A 20913-nucleotide genomic window follows, 5' to 3' on the forward strand; every position below is an offset into this window, starting at 1 on the left:
TTTTTTTAAGAGACATGGTCTCTCTCTGTCACTGAGGTTAGAATGCAGTAGTGTGATCATAGCTTACTACAGCCTGGAACTCCTGGTCTCAAGTGATCCTCCCACCTCAGCCTCCCAAGTAGCTGGGAAGGTGTGACTACAGGTGAGCATCACTATGCCCAACTAATTCTTTATTTTTTTTATTTTTGAGGAGAGAGGGTCTTGCTATGTTGCTCAGCTGGTCTCAAACTGCTGGGCACAAGTGATCCTCCCACCTTAGCCTCCCAAAGCACTGGGATTACAAACATGAGCCACCATGCCTGGCCCACTTCTTGATTACATCACAGGAATTTTACTGGCTGCATTTGGAAATGTAATCACAGTTACTTATCAGCAGCTAAAGAACCCTTACCTAATTATAGATGTTACAGGACCCCTATCAACAACTTGCTTATTTGCACTGAGACCAATCTAATGGGGTTTAGTGCACTGCTGCCCTTACCGACTCCACGGTCATCCACTGTGGGATTATCAATCCACCGCTGTGCTTGCTCAATCTTGCCCTCAAGGTGTACAGCTGCTTTAGCAGGTCTGCTGTTGGCCACAGCCCGGTTGGTTTTGGTCTGCAGGTTCTGCAGGGCTGTGGCCACCTGTTTGGCCAAGGCTCGAGCCTCTGGGGAATCTCCTTTCCCCCTGCAGAGAAAAAGACAGCCATCCTGTCACACATAAACACTATTTACATTGAGATCACTTAGCTGCTAATGACAAATGCTAATAAGATGACAAATTGCTCGTGATTGTGATTACTATTAATTTGGTTTGAAAGGAGTGGTTTATTTATTTGGCCCTTACATAAAAAATTAATAATTTACATTTAGATTATTTTGTCCTAGTTAAGACATTAAATATGAGTTTGCATCAGTGAAGCTCAAATCAATCATTTGGTTAGCTGAGCTCAATCAATCATCACTAGGTTAGCTGCACCCTCTGCCTGCCACCTCTGAAAGCACTAGTTCCCTCTGGAACTGGGTGGGCCCAGGCAGCCATGTTTGTTGTAGGAGCGGCTGAGGTAGTTATAATCGAACTAATAGTAGTATTGTCTATCTTTTGAGTCCTAATTCTGCCAAGTACCGTTGCAAGTAATTTTTTGTTGTTGTTTGTTTTTTGTTTTGAGAGGGGTTTCGCTCCATCACCCCAGCTGGAATGCAGTGGTGAGATCATGGCTCACAGCAGGCTTGACCTCCCAGGGCTCACTGCAGCAATCCTCCTACCTCAGCCTTCCATGTATGGGACTACAGGCATACACCACCACACCTGGCTAATTTTTTTAAAAAAACATTTCTTAGAGAAAGGAAACATTCTCCCGATGTTTCCCAAGCTGGTCTTGAACTCCTGGGCTTAAGTGATCCTACCACCTGGGCCTCCCAAAGTCCTGTGCTGGGATTACAGGCATGACCTACCACACCCGGTCATAAGCAGTTGTCTTATATTATTTAATCCTTACAACAACCCTATGATGTAAATAACAGTATTATCCTCATTACTAAAGAAACCAAGGTACGAGATTGGATAACTTGCCCAATGTCCCATTACTTACTTTGATAGAGTCAGGATTCAAACCCAGTACTGTGACTTCAGAGTCTCCACTCTGTTTCGTTTTGTTTTGTTTTGTTTTGTTTTGAGATGGAGTCTCGCTGTGTCACCCAGACTGGAGTGCAATGGCACGACCTCGGCTCACTGCAGCCTCCACCTCTCGGGTTTAAGCCATTCTCTTGTCTCAGCCTCCTGAGTAGCTAGGATTATAGGTGCCCAACACCACACTCAGCAATTTTTTTTATTTTTAGTAGAAATGGGATTTCACCATGTTGACTGGGCTGCTCTCGAACTCCTGACCTTGGGTGATCCGCCCACTTCAGCCTCCCAAAGCGCTAGAATTACAGGCATGAGCCACCACGCCCAGCCTTCATTCTTAAACTACTATACATTTGGTATCACATAATCCCCATTCCTTGCCATAACTGATTAAACTGCGTGGTTGGTTATCTACCTCAAGGACAAGATATCCACAGTCAGGCAAGGCACTCAATTAGATTCTGGGGGTTCTCAAAGTCCAGTATGGATAAAAGTCACTGGAGATCTTATTTTTAAATACAGATTGTTAAACCCACCATCCAAAGAGATTTGGATTAAGTATGTCTGGGGTGGGGTCAAGGGGTCTGCATTTTTAACAACCTTCTCAGATGATTCTTAGGCAGGTAATCCTGGGTCCATACTTCAAAAACACTGCATAGTCAACCAGTGATGGGATCTGGAGCTGGAAAGTGATTAAGCCTGGGCCATGGTTAACTCACAGCCGTAGACAAAACCCCCAGATAAATAAACTAAGTCAACACACAGGGTGAAACAGACATAGAGGATCCCACACAGTGACTAAGAGGTGGAGGGAGGGGCTTCCCGTTGCCACAAGATCTGGCCACGTTCAAGCTATTGGGTTTGATGAGGTGCCTCTATTTTCAATAATCCTCTACTTTGTACTTGACCAGGTCCTTCCAACCAAAGAACCTCAACCAAGTACCAACACAGAAATAAAAAGACAACCACAATTATATCACAAAGAAAAAAACTGCCCCCAAAACCTTATTCCAAAGACTTCAGATTCTAACCATTATAAAAATACAAAGAATGTGACTCATTTTCCATCTCAGGTCCTCTCAGCCATAGAAAGGTAACTTTCTGGTTAACTTTGTCTCATCTGTAAAAATAAAAATAATCGGCTGGGTGTGGTAGCTCACGCCTGTAATCCCAGGACTTTGGGAGGCCAAGGCGGGTAGATCATGAGGTCAAGAGATCAAGATCATCCTGGCCAACATGGTGAAACCCCATCTCTACTAAAAATACAAAAATTTAGCTGGGCATGGTGGTGCACGCCTGTGGTCCCAGCTACTCGAGAGGCTGAGGCAGGAGACTCACTTGACCTCAGCAGGCAGAGGATGCAGTGAGCCAAGATCGCACCACTGAACTCCAGCCTGGCAGCAGAGTGAGACTCCATCTCAAAAACAAATAAATAAATAAAATAAATACATAAATAAAAATAATAGCCCATCTGCCAGAACAGCTAATTTAGATTCTCTCTCTCTCTCTTTTTTTTTTCTGAGACAGAGTCTCGCTCTGTCACCCAGGCACGATCTCAGCTCAATGCAACCTCCACTTCCTGGGTTCAAGCTATTTTCTTGCCTCAGCCTCTGAGTAGCTGGGATTACAGGTACCCACCACCAGGCCTGGCTAATTTTTGTATTTTTTTAGTAGAGACGGGGTTTCACCACTGTTGGCCAAGCTGGCAGACTGATCTTGAACTCCTGACCTCAAGTGATCCACACACCCTCAGCCTCCCCAAGTGCTGAGATTACAGGCCTGAGCTACCTTGCCCAGCTTAGATACTCTCTTTTTTTTTTTGAGACAGGGTCTCGCTCTGTCGCCCAGGCTGGAGTGCAGTGGCCGGATCTCAGCTCACTGCAAGCTCCACCTTGCGGGTTCACACCATTCTCCTGCCTCAGCCTCCCGAGTAGCTGGGACTCCAGGCGCCCGCCACCTCGCCCGGCTAGTTTTTTCTATTTTTTTAGTAGAGACGGGGTTTCACCTTGTTAGCCAGGATGGTCTCGATCTCCTGACCTCGTGATCCGCCCGTCTCGGCCTCCCAAAGTGCTGGGATTACAGGCTTGAGCCACCGCGCCCGGCCAGGGGTTTTATTCTTAAGAGTGAAAAATATCTATTGAAAGAAGAAAGCAGTTAGGTGTAGTGGCTCATGCCTGTAATCCCAAAACTTTGGAAAGCTGAAGTGGGAGGATTGCTTGAGCCCTTGAGTTTGAGACTAGCCCTGACAACATAGTGACACCCCATCTCTACAAAAAATAAAAAAATTAGCCAGGCATGGTGGCACGTGCCTGGCTGAGGTGGAAGGATGGCTTGAGCCTGGGAGTTCAAAGCTGCAGTGAGGCAGGGTCATGCCGCTGCACTCCAGCGTGGGTGGCGGAGTGAGACCATATCTCAAAAAAAAAAAAAAGGAAATATCCCTTTTCCATATCATCAAAGTAGGTGCCATGAGAGCCTTTAGGAGAGAAGGTTGTGGAGAGGCCATTGTTACAAGAAAAATCATCCAGGAAATGTAATTTAAGTATCTTCTATACTTACTACTTACAAAATAACATTGCTGGGGAAGGAGGAAAGTACCTTCTTATGCTTCTTCCCTTCCACATACACATAGGAGTCTTTTCATAGCTAGCCACAAAAATTATTTTCCTCTTATGCATGAGAAACAGGTCATAAACATGATGTATCAAAGCAAGCCCTAGCTTAGAAATTTAAAAAGCATCTCAAAAAAGCAGTTTTTATCTTCCTAAATTTATCAATTTATAACTATGTGACCAGCAATAAGTCATTAAACCTCAGTTACATCAGTGATACAACAAATTAACATCTGACCTAGAATCGATGAGAATATAGTGGAGAAGCATCGTAAGTGCATTTAACCTAGGGGAATTGAAATATGTATGAAGAAAGAAAGACAGGGAGAGGGAAGGGAGAGAGAAAGAGAGAGAAGATATAAAAAGACAATTTAAGGGTTAAATACATACTGTCTTCGCAGATCTGCTAATTTAGAAGTCAGAGCAGATATTTCTCCAAGGGAACGTAGAATGTCATCTCTTTCTTTAGGATCATCACATAATTCTGCTATTTTCCGAGCTTCAGCCAAAGCCCCTCGAATCTGCTCTTCTCCTTCCGGTCCACCATTTGGATCTGCAAGCCAGTTCTACACACAGAAACAGAGAAGCAGCACACTGTGATCTACTCACAAACTCCACTCTACTAAACTTAACAAGGCCAGAAGAAGGATTTCAAAAGTAATACACCAGTAATCATTTTTATAATGCTGGTCTTAATTTTTGTACAGAGGTTCTTAGATAAGATGAACTCAATCTCTCATCTTTTTAAAATCAATTTTTTCATGCCCATTAGCATAAAATATCTTCCCAAGCTTTATCTCATCTCTGAATTAACCACACCTTATTAGTTCCTCAGTTCCTCAAACATGTGTGTTTGTGAAATGCTTGAAAATCATTTTACAGTAGAGCAGTATCAGAAAACTTTAACCCCTAAACATTACAATGACCAAAGAGTTGTGAATTCTGGGACAAGGAATAGTTTTAATGTACTGCAATCTATATCAGGAACTAGGATTCCCTTGGTACTCTGAGTGCTTACTTTTAGCTAATTGAAGTGCTGTAAATTAAGATCTTTATTTCAAAATACAAATAAATATTTGTCTAAACCTGTGGTGGTAAAGGAGGTGTTAACATTGGTAAGTGCTAGAAGTCACTCATCACTTAGAAACAATTATCCAACCACAGTAAATGATAAAAGACAGAGAAGAAAGATAGGATATTTATAATTTAGGATATTTATGAAACATTTCTCTTTCTCTTTTATTTCCCACCCCTTCTTGAAAATCACCATCATTACCTGAGCAGCATCAATCTTCTTAGCAATGCTCTGCTTTGAGTTGGTCATGGCTTCCAGCTTGCGAGCTGCATTTTCCACTTTTGCTGTGAGCACATCAAGACCCTGAGATACCTGCTGAGCTTTCTGCATGGCCACCGGTGAGGATCCTTGTCCTCTGCTCAAAACAGACACATGCTGTCATTGTACACCCTCAAATACTTAATGACAAAATATTCCCAATAGCACAGTACATGTGGTTTTCGTGAACATGCTTGGCTTTTTCCTTTTCCCCAGTAAATCTGGGACAGCACAAGAAAACAGACATAAACAAAGCAAGATGCCCAAATCACGTACTTTTTATTCTAAAAATGTACATTAGCTTCATGGAACTGCATAACCACTTTGAAGACCAGGCCAGCAAATTTCGATAATGATTCTCCTCTTGGTAGTGATTACATAATCAAATCTAAACTTGAGTGGGAAAATGTGCCGGTGATCTTATTGCTAAGGAGGGCTTTGTTACCATAGTAATGTGTGCTTCTGAAATAAATAGTCCATTAAATTGTCTTCTTATGGGCAAGTATACATTGAAAATGTTTCAGGAGGCAGCACGCATAGTGTTAATGAAAGTGTACTATAGTGGGAACAAGTAGATCTGTGTTCAAATCTTGATTCTTGGTACCTGTGGAACCTTGTTTATGATGTTTAACCTCCCTGGGTTTCCATTTTCTAACTTATATAATGAAGGTAAAATATAATGAAGGTGGGTAATACATTTTCCCCACTTATCTTATGGAGTGGCTTCAAGCATCAAAATAATATACTTGAAAACACTGGCAATAAAGCTATACAAATATACAACCTACTAATATTACTGAATTATCATCATTTTTATAATGAACCTAATGATAATCTTAAACGCCTACCTTCCACTCCTAGGCAATCCATAAATATATAAATATCAAAACTAGCTAATACTGAGCACATGTTGATAGGAAACCACTGTTTCCCATCAAGTTCTTAAAGAACTGATTTCACTATTTTCCTCTCTCAGAAATGATATGCTATTCCTACCCAAAATGATATGAGTTCATGGAAACTTGTTTCTCTATTTACTTTCCCTATTTCTTTGTTTTGCCCTCATTTTACAATTCGGATTGTTTTAATCCAAGCAGCCTGGTAATCCCAATGATAGGGACAGTAACTTTACCATTTGGTAGAATGGCATGGCTGATTATCCTAATCAGAACTTCTAATTTTAGGATAAACTCCAAAATACCTTTGCTTCCCTTCATAATAGTATTGATCTGTCATTCATCTATCTAGCCTCTGTGGGTTTTTTCTTTGAGACGGAGTCTCACTGTTGTCCAGGCTGGAATGAAGTGGCACGATCTTGGGAGGCAGTGGTTGCAATGAGCCAAGACAGCAATTCTCTTACCTCAGCCTCCCAAGTAGTTCAAGTAATTCTTCTGCCTCGGCCTCCCGAGTAGCTGAGATTACAGGCGTGTGCCACCATACCTGGCTAATTCTTGTATTTTTAGTAGAGACGGGATTTCACAATGCTGGCCAAGTTGGTCTCAAACTCCCGACTTCAAGAGATCCACCTGCTTCAGCCTCCCAAAGTGCTGGGATTACAGGTGTGAGCCACTGTGCCCAGTCTATCTAGCCTCTTTTTAAAATTCTTCTGTTTTTCATCTATACCAAAACTTGAGGTAATGAATTCATTCATTTACTGCTGGGTATATAAAAGGTATATATACACCTTTTCCTTGAAGTTGAGGCCTTCCTTTTATGTGGCAGAAGAGGGAAGACTTTTAGGAAACATAGTCTTTAGGATTTAATTTGCTTTTTTTCTTCAAATCTACTACTTTATGATGAGAGATCTTTTTGGTAAAAGAGTCCAACTGTATATTACAAAGTAATAACTTCTCTGAGGCTGGAAATTCAGAAATTCTTTTTTTTTTTTTTTTTAAAGAGTCCAATTGTGAAAAGTAAAACTATTTATGGGCTACACAGTTTTTTCATTCAAAATAGAAGGTTTTATTGAGTCCCATGGGGCAAAATATATACTAGTAACCTAGATACCTGTGTGACTTAACAGAATATCAAGAAGAAATTCTTACTGTATTTCAGCCACCAAAATATTAAATAGCTGGGTACACTTAAGAAAGGACTACAAGGAGATAACTTTCTAATCTTTCATCAGGAAAGATTACTGCAGGCTCCACTGTGAAGCAGGCCCATAGTTACCGTTCACTCTTCTAGCCTTTTCTATTTACAGATTAACGGTGGAACCCCTACAATAGCTACCTCATTCTCTTACTCATACTCATCTTTCTCTACACACATACAACTGTGTATTTGAGAATTCCAAGTGAAAACTGGCGACCACACTGGGAAAAGGCTGCAGACAAAAGACACAAAAGTGAGAAATCAGAAGAGCCAAGAATCCTGTCCAACAGCACTGGCATTTCTCTGAATGAGAACAAAACTTCTTTTTGTCTTTTTGCTAAGTTCTTGCCATGCTCATGACAGAGGAGACTGCTTCTCAGCAGGAGAAAAGATTCACTGAATTCAATGAGATCACATTTATTTAAGCTGTTTCTTTCCCCTTCAACATAGAGACTCAACCTGAAATTCCTGGAGCTTCCAGGGCTACAGGGAATCCATGAACCTCTAGAAATTATACGTAACATTGCATGGGCATGTTTATATGCATCTTTGTAGGTTAAGGATGAATGTTTTCATCAGATGATGGAAGTGATCTTGGTCCAAAAAAGGTTAAGAACCGCTCCTTTAAGATCTGCATTCTTGGCCAGGCACAGTGGCTCACACCCGTAATCCCAGCACTTTGGGAGGCCGCAGCAGGTGGATCACCTGAGGTCAGGAGTTCAAGACCAGCCTGACCAACATGGTGAAACCACGTCTCTACTAAAATACAAAAATTAGCCAGAGTTCAAGACCAGCCTGACCAACATAGTGAAACCATGTCTCTACTAAAATACAAAAATTAGCCAGGCATGGTAGCACATGCCTGTAATCCCAGGTACTCAGGAGGCTGAGGCAGAAGAATCACTTGAACCCAGGAGGCGGAAGTTGCAGTGAGCTGAGATCATGCCATTGCACTCCAGCCTGGGCAACAAGAGCGAAACTCTATCTCAAAGAAATAAAATAAAATAAAATAAAATAAAATAAAAATAAATAAGATCTGCACTTATGCCTATTGCACTAATATTGGAGACCAGGTATAACAGTGCACTGCATGTAGAGGAGTGTTTCTGGGCCCTGTTTGTATGCAGACCCTGTGTATCCCAATTATCTCATGATGTTTCGTGAGTGTCTCATCCTATTCCAAGTTTTCGTAATGTCCATACCATAAAATTCTATAAAAATGAGGATCTTTTAGAACTTCATTATCACTATGGATGAGTTCATTTGTATAAATTCCAAACAAATTTATATTATATTGAGTTTTCTCAATAGCAAACTATGTGTATCTAGTTTATGGGGAGAAAAGCTCTAAAGGCCAAGGCTTTAGGAGGGTAAAAGGAAGGTAAATAATTATGAAACCAAATAAATAATCATGAAAAGGAAACTCAAAAAAGCCCAGAAATTACCAACTTAGAGGATAACCGAGTTAAATGATGTTTTTATGAGGTGAAATAATTCCAGTGTTTTCACTCTATGTTTCTTTCTCCCCACCCTTCGTAAATTGTATTTACCCAAGCCAGACTTCACCACTGCCCCCTTATTTTTCATAAGCCTATGGCTAGAAAATTAAAAACTAGATTTGTGTTTCAGTTTCAATTATGGAACAAGTTTAAACTTTGTTATTAGGCATTTGTATATTTTAAAAGCTCAAGCCAGGAGTGGTGGCTCACGCCTTTAATCTCAACACTTTGGGAGGATCACTTGAGGCCAGGAGTTTGAGACCACAAAACATAGCAAGACCTTATCTCTACAAAATATTTAAAAACTAGCCAAGCATAGTAGCATATGCCTATAGTTCTACCTACTCAGGAGGCTGAAGAAGGAATATTGCTTCAGCCCAGGAGTTCAAAGTTACAGTGAACTATGATCATACCACTGCACTTCAGCCTGGGTGACAGAGCAAGACCATGTCATTAAAAATAAAAAATTTTGCCAGGCATGGTGGCTCACACCTATAATCCCAGCACTTTGGGAGGCCGAGGCAGGCAGATCACCTAAAGCCAGAAGTTCAAGACCAGCCTGACCAACATGGAGAAACCCCGTCTCTACTAAAAATGCAAACTTAGTCGGGCATGGTGGCACATTCCTGAAATCCCAGCTACTCAGGAGGCTGAGGCAGGAGAATCGCTTGAACCCAGGAGGCAAAGGTTGCAGTGAGCCAAGATCGCACCATTGCACTCCAGCCTGGGCAACAAGAGCGAAACTCTCATCTCAAAAAAATAAAAAATAAAAATAAAAAGTTTGGCAGGTCATGGTGGCTCATGCCTGTAATCCCAACACTTTTGGAAGCCAAGGCAGGTGGATCACCGGAGAATTTCAGACCAGCCTGGCCAACACGGTAAAACCCTGTCTCTACTAAAATTACAAAAAATTAGCCGGGTGTGGCAGCACATGCCTGTAATCCCAGCTACTTGGGAGGTTAAGGCAGGAGAATTGCTTGAGCCTGGGAGGCAGGGGTTGCAGTGAGCCGAGATCGTACCACTGCACGCCAGCCTGGGTGACAGAGTGAGACTCCATCTCAAAATAAATAAATAAATAAATGAATAATTTAAAACATGTTTTAAATAAAGTCAGGCCAGGCATGCTGGCTCACACCTGTAATCCCAGCACTTTGGGAGGCCGAGGCAGGCGGATCACTTGAGATCAGGGGTTCGAGACCAGCCTGGCCAAGATGGTGAAACCCCGTCTCTACTAAAAATACAAAAATTAGCTGGGCGTGCTGGCGGGCACCTGTAATCCCAGCTACTCGGGAGGCTGAGGCAGCGTACTGCTTAAACCATGGAGTCAGAGGTTGCAGTGACCCAAGATCCTGCCACTGCACTCCAGCCTGAAGATAGAGTGAGACTGTCTCAAACAAACAAACAAACAAAATTATCCGGGTGTGATGGCGGGCGCCTATAATCTCAGCTACCCGGGAGGCTGAGGCAGGAGAATCTCTTGAACCCGGGAGGTGGAGGTTGCGGTGAGCCAAGATCACACCACCACACTCCAGTCTGGGTGTCAGTGAGACTCCGTCTCTAAAAATAATAAATAAATAAATAAATAAAGTCAGCAAAGGGAAAGATCACCTCCATCTTGAAAGAATTTAATAGACTATATTATGTCTGTTATTTACCAGCCAAAGAAATAACTCAAAACTGGCAGAGGCTTGTTTTCTGAATTACCCTGTTAGGAGTGAGTTACCCACTACTGCTCTGTAAGGACAGAGAAACTTTACCTGGCACGGAGGTCAGCCACTTGATCAGTCATCTGCCCTAGCATTTTGCAGGTTCCCAGAATCTCCCTGCGTTCTTTGCCTGCACAGAGTTCACCAACTTTTCCAGCTTCATCTAAGATCTGTCTGATGGCCTGCTCACCAGCATCCCCTAAAATAAACAGATATTCAATATCTACACTGTTGACACATTCATTATTTAGAGAGGATACTTTACAAGTCATTTTATTCACCAAGGAATAGATGATTTTAAACAAGAGGAGTGAATAGAAGGCAACATATCTGATAGCTAACAGCCAAGCAGTGCCCTTAAACCACAGGGTGAGGTTTCAACTACAGACACTGCGAAAAAAGATACTTGGAACCATATCTATTTGGAGATACTAAGTAGCTTGTGGTAAGAATATGGACGATGAAAACAGACCCTAACAATTTAATAGTATTTAGCACCTCCAACCTCCTTTAGGTTTTTCACATTCATTCAAATATTAATCTGAAACAGAATAAATATTATATTAGAAAATCAATAAAGCCTAGTTCAATAACCTATTTGGGTCTTATCTTTATACAGTCAACTTCACTTTCCAATTCTCATTGGCACCATGATTTGATCTGCTTAATTAAGTAGTCTATTGAGATAAATGGAAGTCTGCTCAATGGGAACTGGAAGAGAAGAATTTTTATTGAAAATAATTACCTTTTGGATTCAGGGAAGGGGAGGACCAATAATTTTGCAAAGAATGCCCAGCTCAGTGTGACTTACTCCTCCATGATTAGAGATGATCGAATCTATTTCCTTCATCCTTTTAAGGCCTACTACTTGTTTCAGTTACTCAAAACTATCAGATAATGGGGTATTCCCCATAATGTTACAGTAGTTCTCTCAGATGATGAGATTATGGGAGAATTTCTTTCTTTCTTTCATTTGCTTGGTTTTTAGCTTATCATTGTAACTATCAGAAAAGCAGAACTAGAGGGTTACCTGGGAAGGCACTAGGGTCATGGAGCCAACCTTTGGCCTGGTTCAGTTTGGAGTCTATGGAGGCCAATGCTCTCTTCATGGCTTCAGTGTCCTTTTGGAAAGAAATCCCACAATTACTTTATTTGCAAAAGTTGCGATACCATGATACAAAGTAAGACAGAGAAGAAGTTACAGCATTAACATACATAGCTAAGGCAGTCAGTCCTACAAAGGCCTTAAAAATATTGTCACCACACCACAATTCTCATTTCTGTCAAAATGCAGCATCTTGCATGCAAATCTTCAGTTAATTCTACTCTGTTGCTAAACAGAGTAGAATTGGGTTCCCTATTGCTAAAACTGTGAAAACTGGTAAAATTGCTCAAGCCAGAATATGTTTAATGTCTTCAGCAGGAAAAAGCCCTGTTGTCACATGCCTCATTATCAGCCTTTCCACTAGTCAACATTCATCTACTGCAGCCTTGCCAAAGCCCTTCCCACTTCAGGGAAGCCTCATTAGTATGTGGTGCCACAAATCACAGTTCTTTTACATCTTGTTTTGAAATGCACACGCTGGATGATGTTTCACTATATTCAATTAACCTGAAAAACTTGGAATTACTGGTTGGAAGAAACAATTGAAAATGTTAATCTAGCAATTTAATTTTAATTCTACAAATAAACCCCTCAAAGTAATATAATTTAGAAGTGTTTTCTGACCTTCCCTGCTATTCTTCATTCTTAGTTCCCTTACCATCCCTCACCTGGAAGAAGATGCAGGATAGAAAAATGGGTCTCAGCTTATTGTTTACAACCAGGATTCATGAGGACTATCAGGAAACTAGCATAAAATCTCCCAGGATACACCAGGAGAAGCTGAAACAACAAACTAATCACTTTAAATATATATAAGTATTTCAGTAAATGTTTTAAAATACATAAAAACACAGAGAACAATATAACACCAGCCATCTCTTAAGTCTCTATTTAGCATCTTTGAAGACCATCTGTCTTCCTTTTTGCTGTAGGAAACTGACTCTTACAGAGTTAAGCGATCAAAGCACAAAGTTAACCTCTAAAATTCTAGACAATGTTCTAGCTTCAGTTTCCAATCCTGCACAAGTGGGGTTCTTAAAGGTGTTGCACCACTAGTTTTCCACACGGGGGCACCAGGAGCACCGCCACTTCCAATTCAAAAAAGACCCAGCACTATCACAAATAAGCATTGGCAGCACCCATAGTTAGGCTCAAGGTCCACAACTGTTCCAAAGCAAAAGATAGATCTCTCAACTGTAGGAATCCCTCCTTCCCCTTCTGAACAGACACAGATTATTCTCCTGTTGAATCCTTAGCTATCGGAGGCTCTAAATAGCAAATTCTCAGCTATAGCAATGAAAAAGAAGTGAACTAAATTACCGACAAAATTGAAAATAAAATATTTTTATTATCAAGTTATATGTAACTATGGTAGCTGTCAATAAAAGGCACAGTCATAAGAAGATTCATTTCAAAATCTACTTGTAATTAGAAGAAGACACGTGGTATTTTTTAAGTGCTTTGATTCTCAAATGGCTTGAATATCAGCAAATCTCTCCTATCGTGTCTTACATTAATTTGTGCAGAAAACCTTGCCTTCAAAATTAATGCAAAGGTCAGCTTTAGCTTAATTCCAAATTAGCAAGACCTGAATCAATAACTTTTTAAAAGAATCTGAGGCCAGGCAACTCCTAACCTCAGAGAACTGGGTAGCCTTCAGGATCTAACACAGGTTATCTAGGCATAGGTTTTCTTTTCATCACAAACTCTTACTTAGGAAGTGTGTGCACATCCTGGAGAATAATTGTGTCAGTGTAAAAATATTTCGCTTAAAACCTGTTAAACCATTTTCCTAACACACTTTTATTTTCAGTGAGAAAAGCAATAGGTATTTATTACATTTCAAAAACCTAAATTCAAAGGGAAACGAAGGTCAGAAATTTTTATGTCTACTCTAGCATTAAAGGCTACTAGTTTAGAAACTAAATTCAACTGACATGCATTGAATGTAATATGCCTTCCCTGCATGTTAGGTTCTGTTTTAGCTACTTTCCCCCTCCTTACCTCATTGAATCTCAAATTTAAATGTCATTTAAATAATACTACAAATTAAGAAACAGGAACTCACTCCTACAAACTTAATTTGATCTCAGGTTTGTTGACTCTAAACCTCATTGCTTATCAAATGAAACAAGATTTTTTTTTTTCTTTTACCAAGGAGAGTTGCTAAAGATTCTACTAATCTCCTACAATACTCAGCAAATCTCTGCCTTGTCGGTTTTGACTTTGGTTAATACTGCAGAGAAAATAAGCTCCAGAAATCAAATGCATAATCTACACTAACAAAAATGACTGCTTTTATTCTCCAATGCCCAAAAATGATTTGAAACACAATTGAAAAAAATGGTTTTTGTCTATTCAGCATCCTCAAAAATCATTTCTTTTTTTCTCCTTAATAAAGCTCTAATGGCCAGTACTGCAAGGAAAGAATGTAATTCTCAGGAAATGAGTAATTTACTGCTCAGTGGGAGGTGTGACACCATCAAGAAGTTAAAATTAAGAGATGTTCATTTTCCCCTAAAAGAAACCAATAGCCAATTTTGAATGAAGCTGCATTTAATAACTGGGACTTTCAATAAGTTACCAAAGTTTTTAACAGCATTAATTTTAGACAATTTTGGAGATTTAAAACAATAACTGAAAGAGCCATCTTAAATTCTTGATGGAACACAGTAGGTTATAAGTAATCATTTTATGTGAGTCATATCTAGTAAAAACAAATGTGTTTAAGGTAATTTTTTCCTCCTAAGACTTTCACATATATTTCTTTTGAAAGGCAGTCTTTATGATAGAATTGACAGAATTCTGTCATAAGCATGTAAGTATACAAACAATGAATATGACATAAACAAATTCGCTGGACAACTAGGACAGAAGTCAATTTGGGGATATATTTATAAAGGGTGAAAATAATCATAACCCTTGTGGTCAGCCATGCTATGTATCACAAAGCATTTTGCTAAACCTTGTCATGTAGGTCTGTAAGTATCCACAGTATAATTCAGATATGAAATAGAGGAGAGAAAAACTGCACCTTCATTTGAGTATTCTTCTCTATAAAACTCAACTTTGGGAAAAGAAAAGTCTCTACCAATTTCTTATCTGTTTTGCTTTTCAGGGGGGTTGTGGGTGTTGAAAGAGTGAAGTATAAAGAGACCAGGTCTAGTCATGTGGCTTCGGGGACAGCTGGCCTGAATCTATCTGGCTACTCCCCCCCATGTTATTCTCCTTCTTACCATAAAATTCTTATGAATTTATGTTTTAAATGAAAAAAATACAGTGCCTTGGCACTCTTCCCTACATACCAAAAGATGGAACGACAATCTAAACCATTTGTACATGCTTTCCTAGGAACTGAAACACTGCTAAAATTAAATAGATTTAGGCCTCAGAACACCTGTGAATAATAATGACCTCCTTCTATGAACAGTCAAGAGGAACTTCAGTTAAAAAAGTGAAGTCCTGCAATCCTAAGCTCTTGAAAATTTTAAATATGGGGAATAAGGACCCCTCTCCGTGACTGCCCACCATACTCTCCCTTCTCCCTCCACTAACACCTCCCTTCCCACTCCATCCCCTTTCTGACCTCATTTCCACCCACAAGTCAATGTTTTAAACCAGATGTTTCTGGTTTAAGATGTTTCTGGAAAGTATAGGTTGTGCAGTAGAACAAAATCTTACAAACTACATTTAAACAAAAGAAAGTTGTCTGGTCCTGAGACTTCATGCAAGTTACCTTCTCTGGGTCTCAATTCCTCATCTCTAAGAATACCTTCCCGGCTCTAAAAGTCTATGCTGCCTATGACTGCGTGATCAGATGTACCAACCAAAGATAACTGAGATCAGAAGGGAAACATTAATTTATTTTGGGATTTTCTCCTCATGGGAGCAGGGAGATAAAATATCATAAATGCCTGAATTAACTAACTATTTATCTCAAGCTCTTAGAGATATTTCATTCTATTAGCCGCTAAAAACAAAACACTAGAACACTTGCTCATAGAAAGCCCACGAATGACCTTTTTATTTTTTATTTATTTATTTTTTTTAACAAATCAACTCTTAAATCCCAATGGTCTGCAAGTAAGGGGTAGTATTACGCAATCACAAGTTCTGACCAACATTTCCTGCCTTTGTTAAGTTTGGTAATCTTCTGTATAAGGGATCTGAATCAGTCACTACTTTTACCCACCACCAGCCCAGGACGACAGTGGGGAGAAACCCACCACAGAAACTAATTCTGAATAACAGAATTTAATGATTCAAGGTGCAAAGCTGCAGGAGTGCCTATGTAGGGTTCAAAGTCTTAGCAGAGAAAAATTTTTTAAATTTTTTATCTCACTTCCTCTTAATTCTCAGCATGCATCAAGATACAAGTAATATAAATACCAAAACATTAAATGTAGAGCACTAAATTTACAAAGGGTAGAATTAGAATTGTGTTTAACTCAAATTCTTTTAATAAATAATGTATTCTCAGAAAAAATGCTAATTTGATTTTTAATGATCACTATAAAATGATTGTTGATTTAAGAAAAGGAAACTTTTTACTTTTAAAATAAGTGAAGTGTTTAAAGTCAAAGTTACTTTTAAATTTGTAAATGTGTAATTTGAATGTAGGTATAAAAGGTAAAATAATCAGTTAATTGCATTGCCTCTTTAAAATCTTAACTTATTCGGCAAGAAGCACTTTTACCAAGAATTTTTTCCACTTACTTTCTTCCCCCACTTTTCTAGAGGAATCATCACTTTCCAGAAGAATACTGCACCAATGGGGAGGCATGAAACAAGTATGGTAAGACAAAGTTAATTATTTATTGGTAGGTGCGAGAAGAGTTGAAAGACACTGTATGCATTAAACAGAATGGGAACCCAGCAGTCACAGTCAGACAGAAGGTCTGATTAATTCACTGCTTACAGTGGAGCAATGAAAGATGCATAATGCTACAAAACTGAAAAAGAGTCAAAATCCTAATTACCAATTTCTATTTTCAGGGTAAAATTTTTTTCTATTTTTGTAACCAATAGAAATGATTACTTTTAGAGGGTGAGGAAAGGTAGAGTGGATGGGAACCAGGTTAGGAGGAAGACTTATCAAGTACATCTTTTGCAGCACTTTGATTTTGAACCACATAAATGTATAACAAAAGCAAAATTAGGTTAAAATAAACCTCTTTTTTTTATTCTGATGTCATTAGGTTAAAAAATAAGCATCTCTTGTTCATTCTGATGGTCAGTAGATTAAAAAATAAACATCTCTTGTTCATTCTGATGTCATCATGTACTTGAGTTGAGCTAATTTAATTTACCTTCTTTCATTTCAGATGAAGTTAGTTTTGTAGCATCCTAACAAATTGGTTTCCCTCAGCATAAAACTGGGACCAGCTACAAGACTGTGCACGGCGAGTACCGGGTCTATTTCCCTTGTATCCCCAAGTGCCTAATCCTGGCCCTGAAAAACTCAACTGCCTACATTTTTTTAATGAAAGAAGCAGCTCTTGATGGTACTTGCACAAAATAAAGCTCAATAACATTTATTCACTAAATGATGGATAGCTTTTCCCTTCTGAAAATAGAGAAACATTAAGGTTAAAATGCCTGTTCCTCCTTATTTCTCAGTTGCTAGAAGCAAAAGAAAGAAAATAAGCAAAGAGCTTGTGTTAGGGGAACATGAGGTCATGGAGAACTACAGCTAATTCAGTTTGGACAGCAGAACATGCAGTGAGCCATGGAATGAAGTTAGGAAGACCTTCAGACACACTTCACTTCTGTTTTCCTTTGGATTTTGAAGGCTAGGATCATTATGAAGGACAGGTGCCTCATCTAAGCTCTCTAGCCTACCCTTTTTCATTATGGCTTAAAACCTCAACGATGCATCTCCAAAAGCAAAATTTCAGAGCCCGCAAGGAAAACTGGTGGGAGAGGCAGATACAGAGATAGCATCGCTGGAAGTCTCCTTTCCCAACAGCAGGGTCCACAGGTAACTCAGGGGTCACCCAGCCACCTGGGGAATCCTGCTCCTCAAATGAAGACCAGGCCAAAAAAGATCCCAGGAGCCTACTCAAAGAAATGAAAGCACCCACCAAATATAGGCAGCCTATAGCCCATAGTAATGTCTTTCCTTTAGCTTTCCCCAAAGAAATCACTCAATATGAGCCAGAGTCAGTCTCCCTAGCACTGCCTAGAGTCCCATATTAAATCACATTCTGACACACATTCAAGCACAGTGTTACACACAGAATAAGGCACGGCACACGGCACAAGAAAACCTCACAGACATGCTTTTTCTCTTTTTAAGCGAAAAAGAAACTAGAGGGCAAGAGAAAGCTTACCTTCTAAACGTGAGAAAAAGAATAAAACAAAAGAACAAAAAAAGATGCATAAAGAAGTCATAACAGGGAAGTGAAAGTTGTCAACTATGCAAAAGCAAAATTAAATAAAATATCAGAGTTAAAATGATTTTACCACATAGATTTAAAATACAGTCTTAGAGTCTATTCAAGAACTTCATATCAATGAGAAAATGTCTCTGTGAATAAATCCATAGTTAAAATAAGTTTATTTATTCTATATAATTAAATTAGCTTTCTGGGCAACAAGAGAGAGGGCTGGTGATTTCAGGCCCCAGCTTTTACATTACCTTATAGAGGTCCTGGAGAACCTACTGCTCTACTGAGCACCCAATGGAAGTCATACTACAACATCCCTTCTTTAGTTGACTACCAGCCTTCTGGGTGGCCCTGGAGACACTGAGGTCACACATGGGAAAGCTAGATCTTTGGGACAGTGTGTTCCCCCCACTGCCTACATCTTGGGCTCCTACAAGGAAAGTATAAACCTAAGTATCTCTGTTCCCCTAGACTTGAAAGCTTGGTTGACAGTCATTAAACAGGGAGCAGCAGACCAGAGCAGCAGCAGCAACACAAAACCACTGCTGACGAGCTCTAGAAGGAATCTGCTAGCCCCTCTGGGGTCCTAAAAGAGATTCCCGACAAAGGGTGAAGGGATCTCTCAAACTAACTGACCAATGTGAAGACTAATAAAATTAAACCTTCCTTGGGGAAAATGGAATGATCAAGGGACATATTTAGAAATGCCAAGAGTTTCCTCTGTAGATTTCTCTGGATCGAAGATTGGTTAAAGAACAATTTTCCATAAAGTTCAGAATTACTGACATATCTGTATCTTACTTAGTCAGCTGGGAACAACCACCCATATACAAGGCAGAGCTCCCATCCACAGGAATATACTCTTCCACCAGTCCAACCAATGAGACTCCAGCCTGATGGAAAAGTTATAAATCTCAGCCTTAAACCAGTATTTATCCCACATGCCTATTTACTCGTTCTATCTTAGAACAAAGGAAATTAGCAAAGATAGCAAGTAACCTATGAAACAAAAATGAAGAAGAAATTACTTTCACAATATCTGAGTACTCTTATGCTGCAAAAATTACCAGATAAAGTATGAGACAGGTGCCAATCAAAACCCACAGTGGGGTAGAGTTAGGGATTTTGCTTATTTCTCCACTAAGAACACTTACCTTGCTGGCCCAGGCATCTTCATCCCAAGAGGTGAGTTGTAACACACGAATTATCTCATTAATTTCAGCACTCATTTTTTCTACAGTAAAATTGCGATTTTTTAAAGCTTCCTCTATGCCTTGGTTTTTTGAGTTTTAGTTGTTACAAAATCTTCATAGCTGTAAAATAAAAGATCAGAATCTAGGCTTGGAATTTAATCTTGTTGTATGACAATATTCACAAAAGATGTTCTACACTTTGGATGTTTTGGGCTTTTAAGGTCCTAAAGTGAATATACAAAACACACACTACAAGTCTGACAATGAAGTTCCAATATTAGCAACCTTTATTGTAAAAATAAAAAAGAAAAAGAAAACTCAAGGTACAAAGACACCATTACAACATGATTAAGTAACTAATTTAACCTGCATATGCTGATGACCTGCAATCACAAAATATCTAATATCCTTCTAAATCAGTTATCATCCTGGTCCTCACCCTGGCTCCATCCACTACAAATCTAATGGAACAATATGAAAACTGTTAGTAATACTCTGAATGGCATATCCTGCTGCCCCTGATCCCAGCAAAAGATCCCAAAATGTCAAGTTTATCATCCAAGATTTTTCTCAACATGTAGCTTGGACTTGCTAACCCCCAAACATAAAGAAGAAAAAAATAATGTCTGGGCGTGGTGGCTCACACCTGTAATCCCACCCCTTTTGGCGTGATCTCAGCTCACTGCAACCTCCGCCTCCTGGGTTCGAACAATTCTCCTGCCTCAATCTCCTGAGTAGCTGGGATTATAGGCGTCCACCACCATTCCTGGCTAATTTTTGTTTTGTTTTGTTTTGTTTTATTTTTAGTAGAGACGGGTTTTGCCATGCTGGCCAGGCTGGTCTTGAACTCCTGACCTCAGGTGATCCACCCACCTCAGCCTCCCAAAGTGCTGGGATTACAGGAGTGAGCCACCGCACCTGGCCTCCTGAACTCTTACACTCATGTCCTTTTTTAGCTACCACCTGAAACACCAAAGCAGGTAGTTGGAAGTCACAATGACATGAGTCACCAGATTTTTATAATAAAATTGCCTTCTGAGAATTAACTAATTAACCCACAACTTGACTAAGATAATTCATATAAACCATGAGATGTCTGGCATATACTAGACACTCAATAAGTGCAACTCCCTTTTGCTAGTCGAGACAGCAGCTACCATGTTTGCATTTCAGGGTGCTGCCCAATGGGAAGGTGGTCCCAGCTGGTGACTAAAGAACTGATCTACTCATGATGTAAAGAACAGTTAAACAGGCCGGGCGCGGTGGCTCAAGCCTGTAATCCCAGCACTTTGGGAGGCCGAGACGGGCGGATCACGAGGTCAGGAGATCGAGACCATCCTGGCTAACATGGTGAAACCCCGTCTCTACTAAAAA

The 20913-nt window shown here is 39.8% G+C and overlaps 1 protein-coding gene across 1 annotated transcript in view; it reads right to left on the bottom strand.

Annotated features, from left to right (window-relative positions):
- The window catches only part of VCL (vinculin), a 122362-nt gene that overhangs the window by 24838 nt on the left and 76611 nt on the right, over positions 1-20913 (bottom strand). Inside the window, 6 exon segments of the mRNA XM_017854552.1 lie at positions 482-672; positions 4611-4786; positions 5497-5650; positions 10904-11051; positions 11883-11973; positions 19501-19651. Coding sequence (XP_017710041.1) covers positions 482-672; positions 4611-4786; positions 5497-5650; positions 10904-11051; positions 11883-11973; positions 19501-19651 — 911 coding nt within the window.

Source organism: Rhinopithecus bieti, unplaced genomic scaffold (assembly GCF_001698545.2).
Source record: "Rhinopithecus bieti isolate Rb0 unplaced genomic scaffold, ASM169854v2 scaffold_36008, whole genome shotgun sequence".
In the NCBI taxonomy this organism is placed as follows: Eukaryota; Metazoa; Chordata; class Mammalia; order Primates; family Cercopithecidae; genus Rhinopithecus; species Rhinopithecus bieti.